General features: G+C 48.7%; 1 protein-coding gene across 4 annotated transcripts in view; it reads left to right on the forward strand.

Moving 5' to 3' along the window:
• Nucleotides 1-15,212, forward strand: part of NIN (ninein) — a 105,002-nt gene that overhangs the window by 23,098 nt on the left and 66,692 nt on the right. For all 4 annotated transcript variants that reach the window (XM_066630150.1, XM_066630158.1, XM_066630136.1 and 1 more), the window contains 2 exons: nucleotides 3,920-4,001; nucleotides 14,726-14,895. In XM_066630150.1, the coding sequence (XP_066486247.1) occupies nucleotides 3,920-4,001; nucleotides 14,726-14,895 (252 nt within the window). The remainder of the gene's footprint in view (nucleotides 1-3,919; nucleotides 4,002-14,725; nucleotides 14,896-15,212) is intronic.

Genomic DNA, 15,212 nt, shown 5'->3' on the forward strand with positions numbered 1-15,212 from the left:
TTTGCCTAAATTGCACAGAAATCTCAAGTCACAGAAGCCAATCAGGAACTGACAATGCCTGGGCTCCCACTGTTGAATGTTGCCGGGTGTGCCCTTGTGATCTGTTGCCTCCGGAAAATGTGTCTGGGGGTGGGGTGGGCAGCAGGTGGGCAGCCAGGCAAGCCATCCCCACCCTGCCCTGCCCCCTTGCATGAGAATTGTAAGGCACTGTGGCCTGCTTCATCTGTGTCTCCCTCTTGCAGTCATGCTCATTTTGTTTAAATGTCAAGGTATTTTTTTAATCAGGGAAATTCACTCCTTGTTGCAAAGTGCCCTTTTTTTTGAAGAGCGCTGGCATTTTGAAACATTTGTAGGATGAATGGCAGCAATTAATGTGCAAATGGGGCCATTGGTACAAAGTTTTTTCAAATTTCCAAGGCTCCTTTTAATTGCTCCTTTATGATATGCATTGGGCTCTCCTTTGCTGTCTTGTACCAGCTTGATAGGTTTGAGGAGGGACTTAAGGACCTGGGCTACTAAAGTGATGGATGTGGGGTTTATTTTGCCTTGGGTAAACAAATGAGGAAGGTAGGTGCATGATAGAGCTTTATAACATTTTAGATGGTGTAAAGGGAAGCGACAGAGATCCTTTTCTCCCCCCTCTCTTGCGATGCTCTCTTGCCACTTGGGTCATCCAATGAAGTTAATTGGCGGGAGGTTCAGGATAGTCAAGGAAAGGACCTCTTCATATGGCTGCCTCCATTGACTGCCGAAATGTGTTTCTGCAAGGTGGGGGGTGCCTTCAAAAATGGATCAGGCCAGGCCAAAAATGGGAACAGAGGCCAGGTCTATCAGCAGGGATTCCCCAGTTCAGCTGAATGGAACCTCCAGTTTGGGGGGGAAATGGGGGAGGGACCTGCGTCCCTGTGTCTGTCCCCCACCTTTTGCTTTTAAGAAGGCTTGTCGCCTTCGTGACCTGTTTGGGGCTTCCTGAAAAGGCTTGTCTGGCCATTGTTGGCAACAAACCACTGGGCTTGATGGACTTGCAGTAGATCAGTCCCTCTGTTCTAACCTGGCCCTAGGGGAGGGAAATTTGTGGGGGAATAGCTCACTAACACACCATAACCTCAGTCTGTCCACCCTTCAAGCAGAGGCAGCCAGAACTGGCAGGCTCAGGAACTCCAGACTGGCTTTACCTTTACACCAGTGGTATAGCTAGGAGTGCAAAGCATTACATTTTGCAGGTAGCCTCCGCGGCCCCTCCCCTTGAAAGCCATTCCAGGCAGTAGGAGCAAAATGGAAGTATACACCTGGCTCCAAAGGGGCGGAGGAGAGATCACTTTCATGCTGCAGTGAGGCTCCCTGGAAAACTTAGGCCACAATCCTAACCAACTTTCCAGCACTGGCATAAGTGCAATGCAGCTCTGAGCTAAGGGAATGAACATTGCCTTACCTTGCCCCCCAACTGCAGGATGCTGCGCATGCCCCACTGGCACAGTTATGCCAATGCTGGAAAGTTGGTTAGCATTGCACCCTTAGTGCCTGGTGCTTTGCACCCCCTCTAGCTGCTTCACACTGCTTCACTCTGGGCTGAATGATTGCGAAAAGTGACGCAGTTGTCCTTGGCAATGTGTAGAGTGTAGCATTTTCCTTTGTATCTTTTATAGCAATGATTGTGGATTTCAAGGGAAATGGGGAAGCGTGAATGGTAACTCTCAGGATGCTGCATAAAGAGCAAATATTCAGTCTCCTCCCAAGAGTGTTGAAAGAATGGCCGTGCCAGAACCGAGCTCTGGACCTTGTTTTGAATGCCAGGGCTCAGTCCTAGCCTGTGAAAAGACTACATGTGCAAAGGAGTTGTTCTGCCATGTGCAGAGAGTGCTTCAGCCAGCCAGCCCCTTCCTCTTAAATATAGTACAGCAGGGTCTCCTGGTGCACGCAGCTCTTGGCAAGTCCTTTGTTTGGAAATGAAGCCATTGGATGCATTTGCTTTGGGGCTGGGGGGGGGGAGGATGTTCAGGAATTCCTGCCACCAATGGATCATGGGTGGGATGGAGCTGAGCATCAGTCAGCTTTCCTTTGGGCCTGGTGCTGGCTGGATACCCTTCCCTCCTGCCAGGGGAGGCAGGATTTTCCCATCTCTTTTGCATCAGGTGTTTTCCTTGCTGCTTAAAGAGAGCTGTTTATCCGCAGCCCTCTCCATAGTGCCCATCTCCACAGAGGCCTGAGGCTTTGAGCTGTGGGCTCATTAATGCTGGAAAATGAGCCAAATGGCCTGAGCATTCTGACTGCATGGACCTTGAAATTTGCCCGGACAGAGTTTTCCAGGGGAGAGATCCAGGCCCTGGTTAGCCAGATGGGAGGAAGCCCCCCATGAGAAGTTTAAAGAAAGGTTTGCAGATGTTGACGTTTGAGGGGAGGGTCCTTTATTTGCAGTAGGAGAAGAACAGTGAATGGGAAGCATTGTCCAGTCTCTGTAGGAAATTTTGAAAAACCCCTCATTTTGATAAGCTGGGGCTGAAAAGCTTAGGAGTAACCAGTTCCCACTGCTGCAGCCAGACTGGGGAACCAGCCCTGGGCACTTTCTGCTACCAGACCAGTGTGCAGCCATGACTGTGGCAAGAGGGAGGAGAATCAGTGGCTGCTTTCCAGCAGCCCAGAGACATTCTCACTGGAAGGCAGTGGCTCAGGTGAGCAGGGGGAGAGAAGTCCCTTTTCCCAGCCAAGGTGAACCATTGGCTGAACCACTCCCTGTAGCCTGTGGGGGCAACAGCCATTTTGCTGCTGCTGCTCAAAAGCTGAGTGTAGACAGAGCTGTGCAAGCGGAAGGTCCTATGTTCAAACCCTGTCTGGCAGCATCTTCAGATGGAGGTGAGAAAGACCTTTGTCTGAAATGCTGGCATGTGGCATGTCTAGTGGCCTAGATCAGGGATGCCCAAACCCCGGCCCTGGGGCCACTTGCGGCCCTCGAGGACTCCCAGTGTGGCCCTCAGGGAGCCCCTAGTCTCCAATGAGCCTCTGGCCCTCCGGAGATTTGTTGGAGCCCGCACTGGCCCCACACAACTGCTTTCAGTGTGAGGGCAACTGTCGGACCTCTTGCGTGAGCTGTGGAATGAGAGTTCCCTCCACTGCTTGCTGTTTCACATCTGTGATGCAGCAGTGGCAGCGAAGAAAAGGCTGGCCTTGCTTTGTGCCAGGACTTTAATAGGCCTTGAGCTATTGCAAGACCTTCATTCATTCATATAACTTCATCTTTAATATAGTCATTTATGTAAACTTATGTAAATTTATTCAAATTTTAAATGTAAATTACTTTTTTTTCCCCAGCCCCCGACACATTGTCAGAGAGATGACGTGGCCCTCCTGCCAAAAACTTTGGACCCCCCTGGCCCAGATGATCAGACTCAGGAGAGGGCAGCTTCCTATGTTCATATGTTGCAAGATGAGCCCAATCTATCTGGAGAGTGCCAGATCTGATGGGGTGGGGGAGGGACACCATGGGGGCTGAGTGCCTTGGCTGTCTCAGGGCAGGGTAGGAAAAGCCTTGCTATTGCCTGGGATGCTCTCCCAGCCATTTCCAGGCAATGAGAATGGATGATGAGATGAAGGATGATGAGATGAATGGATGATGAATGAGATGATGAGATGATCATGAATGGATGATGACTGAGATGAATGGATGATGAATGAGATGAATGGAGATGAATGGATGATGAGGAATCCTGTAGTGTTTATAGACAAAACCATTTGTTTTGGGCTTCAGCTTGTGCCCCGATGAATGTGTTGGCCTTTAAGATGTCATGGGACGCTTTTGCTCCTTCAGGCTAACATGGCTGCTCTTCCAGAACTGAAACGTGTTGGTTCAAGTGAGTGTCACTTTTGGCACAGGTTTGTCCAGAATATACGACTAACTTAGTTTTTTCTCTCTATTTTTTTTAAGGTCCACTTTGACCAATTTAAAGAAGCTCTGATCCTCATCTTATCCCAGACATTAACCAATGAAGAGTCATTCCAGGAACCAGGTAGGGTGGAAGTGGGAGATTTCGGGTGCATTTGGATTCTAGCAGCAGGCAGGAGGAACTTGATTGAGCAGGAAATGTTCCCTTGGGTCCATTTTTTAAAAGTGTCCCATGATGCTCAGTTAAGTGAGCCACTGTTGCAGCTTGTCATCGATCTCATTCATCACATCTAAATCCCCTTCATATGGGCAACTCAGGCCAAGGAATGTGCACCCCAGTACTGCATTCCTCTGGTCCGCCTTTGATATTGTTGGATTGTTTGCGGCTGAGATCAAGACTGTCTGCACAAACAGCTTGTTTTGAATTGATGTTGTTCACTTGACTGCTTTATTCTGAACTCTTTGGCTCTGTAGCTCTTCTGCCATCAAAGAGTGAAGTGGGGCTAAAAGAATAGGTATAGTCATGAATGAGCGGTGACGAAGTATGGGGCAGGGAGGGGCATATGGTCGGGGTGTGGGGTCTTGACTAGGTCTGGAACAGGCTCCAGCATAGCGAAAAAGGTATCAGGTAGCAGCCTGCCATGACAACAAACACACAACTTATTAAACTTGACAGATGCACACAGTGAAGGGAATCTGCCCTGAGGGCTTGCTTCAGCCCAGTCCCCAGGGCTGCAAGTCTGTGTTTGTGCTTGCACAGAGAATATTTCAAAATGAACTGGGGTAGTCATGCAAAGCAAATACCTCATTGCAGGATAAATAAAGGAGCCTTTGCAGACAAGAGCCGCTGGGACACCAAATGCAGAGATTTGGGAGCTCGTGTTTCTTTGGTGTTTCCCTCTGGAACTTGGAGACTCTCTGTTTTATGTTGTTGTTTAAGTTGAAGCTTCTGTAGCCTCAATGAGCAGAGGTAGGCAGTCTGGCTGGTGAAGAAAGACAAAGATGTGACAAAGCTGGCCTCCCTAGAGGGCTGGTTCCCATGGGCACCAGAACCAGGGTCTTTGAATTTGGAAGTTTGGCAGCCTCAAAGGTCTGCCATTGCTGGATGTCATCCTGCCTTTCTCCACCCAAATATTCCAGGCCCCAATTCCCCAGGACATAGCCTGACAACATGTGACACGACCATCTTACCGGGACCACGCCTCCAATGGGCCCTGGAGCCAGGTGGTACCGGGGGGGGGGCAGGTAAGGGAACATGCCCCAGCCAACAGCCCCTCATCAGCACCATCCTATTTTTCTTGGGGCAGTTCCTTGTCTCTTACTGCCCTGCACTCGCCTCCATGTCGCCCCCTGCCCCAGCCAGCCAATTCCTCCTCCCACCTTTACCTGCCAGTCGTTTTAGATTTCAAAAGTGCTGTGGCATGAAGGGGGGTATGTGTGACGCCAAATCTGCTTGGTCTTAGAAGTCAGGGAAACTTGAACCAGGCCTGTGTTTTGCTGAAGCAAAGGGGGTCTAGATATGGTAAAGACCAGATGGGTGGCTCTCTGTCTGCTGCCTTGAGTTCCATGATGGCAGAAGGTCTGTGGAACTCTTTGCCACAGGATGCGGTGATGGCAACTGGCCTGGACACCTTTAAAAGGGGATTGGACAAGTTTCTGGAGGAAAAATCCATTACGGGGTACAAGCCATGATGTGTATGCGCAACCTCCTGATTTTAGAAATGGGTTATGTCAGAATGCCGGATGCAAGGGAGGGCACCAGGATGAGGTCTCTTGTTATCTGGTGTGCTCCCTGGGGCATTTAGTGGGCTGCTGTGAGATACAGGAAGCTGGACTAGATGGGCCTATGGCCTGATCCAGTGGGGCTGTTCTTATAAGGCAGGATGGAAGGGTCACAAATAAGCAACTTATAAATGTCTGATTATATACATATCTAGTTTTCTGCCAGTCAAATCCCAGTCTTGATTTCTCAGTTGACAACCAGTAACAAGCCAGGGTTATTATTATTTTTTTTAATATAGGCCTGAGTTCCTTAGTTTGGGTCCCTTTTTTTGCTCAGCTTTTGGGGAGTTGGCAGGCCAGATCTCACTAGTGCTGTCCCCATAAAGGCAGCTGTGGGCCATCCCCATAATGTGCATGGCAGCTGTGGGCCATCTCTTGACCCATGACTACCTGGGTTTCCCCCACACACCTCTTAGTCCAGAAATCACCCTGGATTTATTGGATTCTCTCTGAACTCCCAGTGAACCTGCAGGGAAATAATGTGGTTGTCTGGGATTATTTCTGGACTGTTTGTGGGGATGGCCATCCTGCCCCCCCCCCCCGCCCAAGTGTCATCTTGCAATAGCCTGCAATTGTGATTTAAGGAGGAAACTGCCCTGGGAAGTTCTACATTCCAGGCAGCATCAGAGGCATATTCTTGCTATTCGCTCAAGGGAATAGGTAATAGCTTAGGTAAGCTGTCAAATGCATGGGTTGTCCATTTAATTCCTTTCTGGTACATTGGGATGGATTCTGGTATATGGAAGCCACGTGACTTGGGTACCAGTGGTCCAAAGCTAATTTTCTTTGGCATGTCCCTGTCCTGCCCAGTGGAGACACTTGCTGCACTTGAGCAGCCCGATGCTTTTGGGCGCTGGCCCTGCTGGCCCACCAGTGGGGAACAACAAGTGGCATGAGCGGAGCTGCCTTCCTCTCAGTCGATATGGCTGATCATCAGCATGGTGGTTTCAAGGGCCTGGCAGCAGCTGTCCTCCTACGGCTTCAGGGTTCTCTCAGCCCTCCTTGGAAAAGCCAGGACTTGAACCCTGGTCTCTCAGAATACAGAGCATGTGGAACAGGACTCCTTGCCGCAAATGGCACACAGCTGTTAATTTCTGCAGTACCACAGTTTCAAAATGTGAGGAGGGGGACAGGCTGCCTTAGTAGAGGTGTGAGCATTTCTCTCCCCCCCCCCACAAGTTTGTATTATTTGTATTGACAACCTTCAGTCTCGGAAGACTCTGGTATCGCGCTCTGAAAGGTGGTTCTGGCACAGCGTCTAGTGTGGCTGAAAAGGCCAATCCGGGAGTGACAATCCCTTCCACACCGGGAGCAAGTGCAGTCTGTCCCTGGTCTGTCTCCCTGGCTGTGGGCCTTCCTTCTTTGCCTCTTAGCCTCAGACTGCTGGCAAAGTGTCTCTTCAAACTGGGAAAGGCCATGCTGCACAGCCTGCCTCCATGCGGGCCGCTCAGAGGCCAGGGTTTCCCACTTGTTGAGGTCCATCCCTAAGGCCTTCAGATCCCTCTTGCAGATGTCCTTGTATCGCAGCTGTGGTCTACCTGTAGGGCACTTTCCTTGCACGAGTTCTCCACAGAGGAGATCCTTTGGGATCCGGACATCATCCATTCTCACAACATGACCGAGCCAACGCAGGCGTCTCTGTTTCAGCAGTGCATACAGGCTAGGGATTCCAGCACGTTCCAGGACTGTGTTGTTAGGAACTTTGTCCTGCCTGGTGATGCCGAGAATGCGTCGGAGGCAGCGCATGTGGAAAGCGTTCAGTTTCCTCTCCTGTTGTGAGCGGAGAGTCCATGACTCGCTGCAGTACAGAAGTGTACTCAGGACGCAAGCTCTGTAGACCTGGATCTTGGTATGTTCTGTCAGCTTCTTGTTGGACCAGACTCTCTTTGTGAGTCTGGAAAACGTGGTAGCTGCTTTACTGATGCATTTGTTTAGCTCAGTATCGAGAGAAAGAGTGTCAGAGATCGTTGAGCCAAGGTACACAAAGTCATGGACAACCTCCAGTTCATGTGCAGAGATTGTAATGCAGAGTTAGAGTTGTTACAAGTTAGAGAGTTACAATCCCCTGCAAGTTAGAGAGTTGGTAAAGGGCAAGGAAGCCCTTCCGTAAATGGAAGTCTTGCCTTCGTGAGGAGAATAAAAAGGAACATAAACTGTGGCAAAAGAAATGTAAGAAGGTGATACAGGAGGCCAAGAGAGACTATGAGGAACGCATGGTCAGCAGCATTAAGGTGAATAATAAAAACTTATTCAAATATGTTAGAAGTAGGAAACCTGCCAGAGAAGCGGTTGGCCCTCTGGATGGTGAGGGAGGGAAAGGGGAGATAAAAGGAGACTTAGAGATGGCAGAGAAATTAAATGAGTTCTTTGCATCTGTCTTCACGGCAGAAGACCTCGGGCAGATACCACTGCCCAAATGGCCACTCCTGACCAAGGAATTAAGTCAGATAGAGGTTGAAAGAGAAGATGTTTCAGACCTCATTGACAAATTAAAGATCAATAAGTCACTGGGCCCTGATGGCATCCACCCAAGAGTTATTAAGTTGCTGATCTCTTGACTAAGATATGCAACTTGTCCCTCAAAACGGCCACGGTGCCAGAAGACTGGAGGATAGCAAATGTCACACTGATCTTTAAAAAGGGAAAGAGGGGGCACCCAGGAAACTATAGGCCGGTCAGCCTAACATCTATACCAGGTAAGATGGTAGAATGCCTCATCAAAGATAGAATCTCAAAACACATTGACGAACAAAAGTCATGCACATTGGGGCAAAAAATCAAAACTTTAGATATAGGCTGATGGGTTCTGAGCTGTCTGACAGATCAGGAGAGAGATCTTGGGGTGGTGGTGGACAGGTGATGAAAGTGTCGACCCAATGTGCGGCAGCAGTAAAGAAGGCCAATTCTATGCTTGGGATCATTAGAAAAGGTATTGAGAGCAAAACAGCTAATATTATAATGTCGTTGTACAAATTGATGGTGAGGCCACACCTGGAGTATTGTGTCCAGTTCTGGTCGCCGCATCTCAAAAAGGACATAGTGGAAATGGAAGAGGTCCAAAAGAGAGCAACTAAGATGATTACTGGGCTGGGGCACCTTCCTTATGAGGAAAGGCTACGGCGTTTGGGCCTCTTCAGCCTAGAAAAGAGATGCCTGAGGGGGGACATGATTGAGACATACAAAATTATGCAGGGGATGGACAGAGTGGATAGGGAGATGCTCTTTATGCTCTCACATAACACCAGAACCAGGGGACATTCACTAAAATTGAGTGTTGGGAGAGTTAGGACAGACAAAAGAAAATATTTCTTTACTCAGCGTGTGGTTGGTCTGTGGAACTCCTTGCCACAGGATGTGGTGATGACATCTGGCCTGGATGCCTTTAAAAGGGGATTGGACCAATTTCTGGAGGAAAAATCCATTACGGGCTGCAAGCCATGATGTGTATGTGCAACCTCCTGATTTTAGAAATGGGTTATGTCAGAAGGCCAGATGCAAGGGAGGGCACCAGGATGAGGTCTCTTGTTATCTGGTGTGCTCCCTGGGGCATTTGGTGGGCCGCTGTGAGATACAGGAAGCTGGACTAGATGGGCCTATGGCCTGATCCGGCTGGGCTGTTCTTATGTTCTTTTGGTGAAATGCCTGTCCTCTCTTCTAGGGGGGAGGAGGGCTTCTTTGCTTCAAGGGAATCTTAACTTCAGAGCTGGCTGTATCACAAGGCGAGTGGAAATTGTGTATGTTTAAAGAAATTTAAAATGAGGTTCACCTTCCTTGGGGAAAAGCCTTGCATCTGATGTTGATGCATAACAAAGCATAGCCGCTGGCAAGGGCTGGTGGGGGGGGGGTGAGGAGTGGTGAGCAGTCAGGCTGATGGGCAGGGAGGGGTGCAACTTTCCTCCCACTGATGTCTGCTTTCAAGCCCCATAAGCTGTGATTTCTGGTAGACTCTGACTGTTCGATTTGCAGCAGTGGCAGCTGTTGCCTGAGGCTCATGACAACAAGAACATTCTGGCTCTTTGTGGATACTTTTCAGTGCTGAAAAATCCATAGGTGGCAATGGGCACTGGGTTTGGGGGTTACTGGGTTACTCACCTGCTCAGAAGGAGGGAGAGATGGTGCAAGGCTTGGAAGATGCTGCTGTCATCAGTGATGGCTCTTGTGAATTGTCTCTATGCTTACCTTTCATTCATGTAAACTTAACATAGAATTGCAATAGACGGTACTTGCCCATCATAGCTGTTAACAGAAGTTTTTCCTCGACAGTATAATAAGATGGCACCACACTTTAGTTTCCATCCCCTGCTGTAACTAGTCGGCTGGGCTGGAAGTTGGGATGAATGTAAATCAAAGCTGGCCTTTTTCACACTTGCACTAAAGCACCACAGTGGGCAGATTGCGCCTATGTGAAAGTGCCAATCTGTCACATGGATGCCCATAATTTGGAGATCCAGTGTGTACATGTGGCTGGAACACTCGTACACACTTCCCCTGTTTGCCCCTTCCTCTTTGACTCCCTTGTGTCAATACCTTGATCAGGGGTCTGCAAACCCCGGCCCGGGGGCCAGATGCAGCCCGCGTTGAGCCTCTATCCAGCCCGCGGCCAGCCTCTGGTCCCCTGAAAGTCCCTGGCCCACTTTGCCGAATGTGACTGCAACTATGCTCTGGTTGCATCTGGAGGGTGTTCTAAGGCCAGAGAGTTTGAATGAATGAGCCCATTCATTCATTTATTCACACATCTAAGTTCCATCTCTAATTTATTTATATAAATTTTATATTTAAATTTTTTTCGGCCCTCAAAACCATGCCAGACATTTGATGCGGCCCTCTGGCCAAAAAGTTTGGAAACCCCTGATCTAGATTGTAAGCTCATCAGGGCAGGGACTTGTCTTTTCACTCAGTCTAAAGCATGATCCATGTTGATGGCCTCTTACGAATAATAGTAAGGATATGATGATGAAGTCCGTATTGTACCTGCCAACTGAGGATAATGTGACGTGCAGCTGATGAAGTAGACTGTAGTCCATCAAAGCTTCTGCTACAATAAATTATGGCTCAGTTCTAACTGGGCTTCATACTGATGGCTCTCGCTATCCCTGACCATAAGGCCCAGAAGAGTGGCACAAATGTTGCCACTTTGGGCCAGGCTTCTCAGCATGAACAGCCACTGATGGCTGTACACGGGCACCACTAGCCCATAGGACCTTTCCTGTCCTCTGTAGATAAGTCAGCAGTGGGGGAGTTTCAGGGGAGTATAGTGGGCAGTTTGTTGGTGGGGACTGGGCTGGGGCAGAAGGGGGTGGGTCTCAATGGTAAGAGGCACTTTTTCAAGTGGGTGCTCCTTTTTTTAGCAGGGGGAGAGTAACTGGCCCACCTCACCCCAGCATTGTCTGTTCTAGTGGCTGTCTGCTGGTATTCCTTGGCATCTTTTTAGATTGTGAGCCCTTTTGGGACAGGGAGCCATTCAGTTATTTGATTTTTCTCTTTAAACCACTTTGTGAACTTTTAGTTGAAAAGCGGTATATAAATACTGTTAATAATAATAATAATAATGGCACTAGCACATGTGGAGATCCTTCCCCCTCCCGGCCCAGACCTGCCCCTCAATTCTCCTTGAACGTGGCTAAAGAGCTGGTGTGGGTCTGAGGGGACCCAATGTGTGGGCCCATTGGAGACCAGGTGGCATATGGAGAGGTAAAGTACAGCAAGTACTTTATGCAGGTAAATTATGCAGGGGATGGACAGAGTGGATAGGGAGATGCTCTTTACACTCTCACATAATACCAGAACCAGGGGACAGCCACTAAAATTGAGTGTTGGGCGGGTTAGGACAGACAAAAGAAAATATTTCTTTACTCAGCGCGTGGTCGGTCTGTGGAACTCCTTGCCACAGGATGTGGTGCTGGCGTCTAGCCTAGACGCCTTTAAAAGGGGATTGGACGAGTTTCTGGAGGAAAAATCCATTATGGGGTACAAGCCATGATGTGTATGCGCAACCTCCTGATTTTAGGAATGGGTTAAGTCAGAATGCCAGATGTAGGGGAGAGCACCAGGATGAGGTCTCTTGTTATCTGGTGTGCTCCCTGGGGCATTTGGTGGGCCGCTGTGAGATACAGGAAGCTGGACTAGATGGGCCTATGGCCTGATCCAGTGGGGCTGTTCTTATGTTCTTATGTTCTTAAGTAAAAAAGATGCTTACTTACCTCTCCCGAGCCTTCTGGTTGCTACCTATCGCACCACTGTATGGTGCGCTCGCTCCAGCAGTGAGGCTGCCTGGTGTGAACTGGTGGGGGGACAAAAGAAAATATTTCTTTACTCAGCATGTGGTTGGTCTGTGGAACTCCTTGCCGCAGGATGTGGTGACGGCATCTGGCCTGGATGCCTTTAAAAGGGGATTGGACACGTTTCTGGAGGAAAAATCCATTATGGGTTACAAGCCATGATGTGTATGTGCAACCTCCCAATTTTACAAATGGGCTATGTCAGAATGCCAGATGCAGGGGAGGGCACCAGGATGCAGGTCTCTTGTTATCTGATGTGCTCCCTGGGGTATTTGGTGGGCCGCTGTGAGATACAGGAAGCTGGACTAGATGGGCCTATGGCCTGATCCAGTGGGGCTGTTCTTATGTTCTAGTTAGTCCTTAAGGTGTTACAAGATTTTTTGCTGCCTGAAGAAGAGAATTCTTCTCCTTACTTGCTGTTCTGTAACTGTATCCTCCCCTCTCTCAGGCCTTTCCAAGTCATCTCAGCAGGTGTGTCTGTCTCTCTTCAGACTGCAGGTGTGGGTGGTGCCACATGGTTAGATGTTCCTCCAGACCAGGGGTGCCCAAACCCAGCCTGGAGGCCACTTGCGGCCCTCAGGGACTCACAATCTGGCCCACGGGGAGCCCCCAGTCTCCAGTGAGCATCTTGCCCTCTGGAAACTTGCTGGAACCCCTTCTGGCCTGACATAACTGCTCTCAGTGTGAAGATGACTGTTTGATCTCTTGCATGAGCTGTGGGACAAGGATTCCCTCCCCTGCTTGCTGTTTCACATCTGTGATGCAGCAGTGGCCTTGAAGGAAAGGCCAGCCTTGCTTTGTGCAAGGACTTTTACAGGCCTTGAGCTATTGCAAGACCTTCATTCATTCATACAAGTTCCATCTCTAATATATTCATTTATGCAAATTTATTCAAATTTGAAATGTAAATTAATTTGGCCCCCGACACAGTGTCAGAGAGATGATGTGGCTCTTCTGCCAAAACGTTTGGACACCCCTGCTCCAGACAGATGAAAAACAAATCCCCTCCACATAGAAAACTATGGAGCAGGGTTCTAGTCTAGCCATCTCCTTGATAGGCTAGTTTTCTGTGTGGAGGGGTTTTTTTTTTGGTCAGGAGCAGCATGGCACAAGGCAATATGTGGGGGGGGGGGCACTGCAGAAGTGGAAGAGTGAAAGACAAGATGTAAGAATGGGGAAATGCTTGGAGGAGGAAGTGGGAAAGAGGCGGGGGGTCAAAGAAAGGGATGGTATAGTCAGAACACAGGTTTGCCATCACCTCCACAAGAACTAGGCTTTGCTATCTCTTGCGAGGGCCGTGGAATCAAATCCTCACAGAGCATTCCTTTTAATGGTATGATGACAGTATGTGTGCTGCAATGACTGAAAGAAGGGGTTCTAGAATGTGTACTTTAATGAGTTTTTAAAAATAGCTTTAGTCTGGAGAATCTTGAATAAATTTCCCCTGCACGTCTGTGGTCACAGTGCCCTTGCAGTTCTCCAACATCGCTCCCAATGCAGCATGTTCACTCCTGTGGGGTGAACTGCAGAAATCCAGTTGCATGCTGAAATGAACCCTGGTTTCTCTCCAAGGCATGGGGAAGGAATGAACGGCCTGGAGAGAATCCACCAGAGCTCACATGCGAGAGAGAGACTGTAGACTAGCAATTGCCAGCAGCTTTCATGGGGATGATAAGGCTTGCTTTTGTTCTTTTGGGTCTTATTTAATCAGCCAGTCTCGTTTCTGATTCTTCCTATCTGTGCACTTCATCATACGGCTTTCATGTCCAGGCTCCCAGCTGCAGGGAACCTTGTTAAAACTGCCTTGTTCAAACACACGCACCTGCTCGCATTCCCCAGGGTTTGCAATATGTATGGATGGGGTGTAAGTCCGGGGAAATATCAAAGGGTTCCTGGTCCTGTGTATTTTATAATTCATTGCATAGCTAAGCTGCAGAATACATTTCCACTAACAAGCTCCAAGACAGAATTTGTATAGCAGGGATATCCAAGATAACACTGGTGGGAGTTAGGCTTGGGACTCCTCTTGGCTTCTTTGCTCATTCTGATGTGCTCTGAGGTGCATGTTGTTTTTCAGGCCCTTTCCTCTTGAATTCTTGTCATTCCCCCCCCCCATCGGAATACTCTTAAAATCAAATTAAAAAGTGCTGTTGAATCATTGCCTTAATCAGGACAAGAGAGAGGAGCAAGCAAACTCAGTAGCCACTCTGCTGAGATTGGTGGAAACAAAATAGTTTATTTGCTTTTGTAGGATGTGAATAAGTGGCAGTTTATAAATCCATACATCCTACATGTGGATGCTGCCTCAGAGTCTTGGCAAGGGTTACAAATGCGGTAAGAGATTCTAAAACTGAAGTAGTCAAAGGGGTGCCAAAAGAGATAGTAGAATGAACTATTCAATGTCAGACTTCAGGTTGCTGGGGATTCTCTTCGCAAGCAGAAAGCTAGTATATCAGGGTGAAATTACAGGGGGTGAAATTACAGCCTGAAGTGGTACCGTCCATTCTTGACACCTTCTACTTGAGGCCTTCTACTGCCTCAATCTGCTGTATATGTAGACTGAACCTTAAATTGTCAAACTGGAAGGTGATTCGTCCACCTCCCATGCACCCCACATGAGTCCATGCAATCCTGGCCACAGTGTGCCCCAGGCAGAAAACAGCTGAATCCCAGGAAGGAGCTTATGGAGGAAAGAACTCCAGAGGTTCCAGCAAGTGGACTTGGAGGGGAAAGCTGCCATCTGGTACCTTTTGGACTGAATGCCTTGAATTCCCTCTCTCGTCTGTAGATTCGTCACTGGAAGCCCAACCCAAATTCGTCAAAGGTGGGAAGCGCTATGGGAGGCGGTCCTTGCCGGAGTTTCAGAAATCTGTGGAGGACTTTGCCGAGGTGACGGTGATTGAACCCCTGAATGAAGAAGCCCAGCCAGCATGCATGTCGAGCAATGACTGCAACAAGGTAAAGAGATGACAGCGTCCTTGATTGAGAAAAGAGAGAGCAGTGTGGGGCAGCTTCTGTTGTTTGAAGTGACTGTATGTTTAAAGCAGTCACACATTTATGGTCCCTGATCATTGTTTCAAACATATCACGCTGTGGACAGAATGGTATTGAGACGCCCTTAAGGCCTGCCTCTTCATAGTGTATCTTGTATTTTTCTGGCTGGATGGGCACTGGGAAAAGAACCCTTTTGTGGTGGGCCACTGAGATACAGGAAGCTGGACTAGACTGGCCTGATCCAGTAGGGCTCTTCTTCTGTTTGTATGTTCTTAACCCTT

This window comes from Tiliqua scincoides, chromosome 1 (assembly GCF_035046505.1).
Source record: "Tiliqua scincoides isolate rTilSci1 chromosome 1, rTilSci1.hap2, whole genome shotgun sequence".
NCBI lineage: Eukaryota > Metazoa > Chordata > Lepidosauria > Squamata > Scincidae > Tiliqua > Tiliqua scincoides.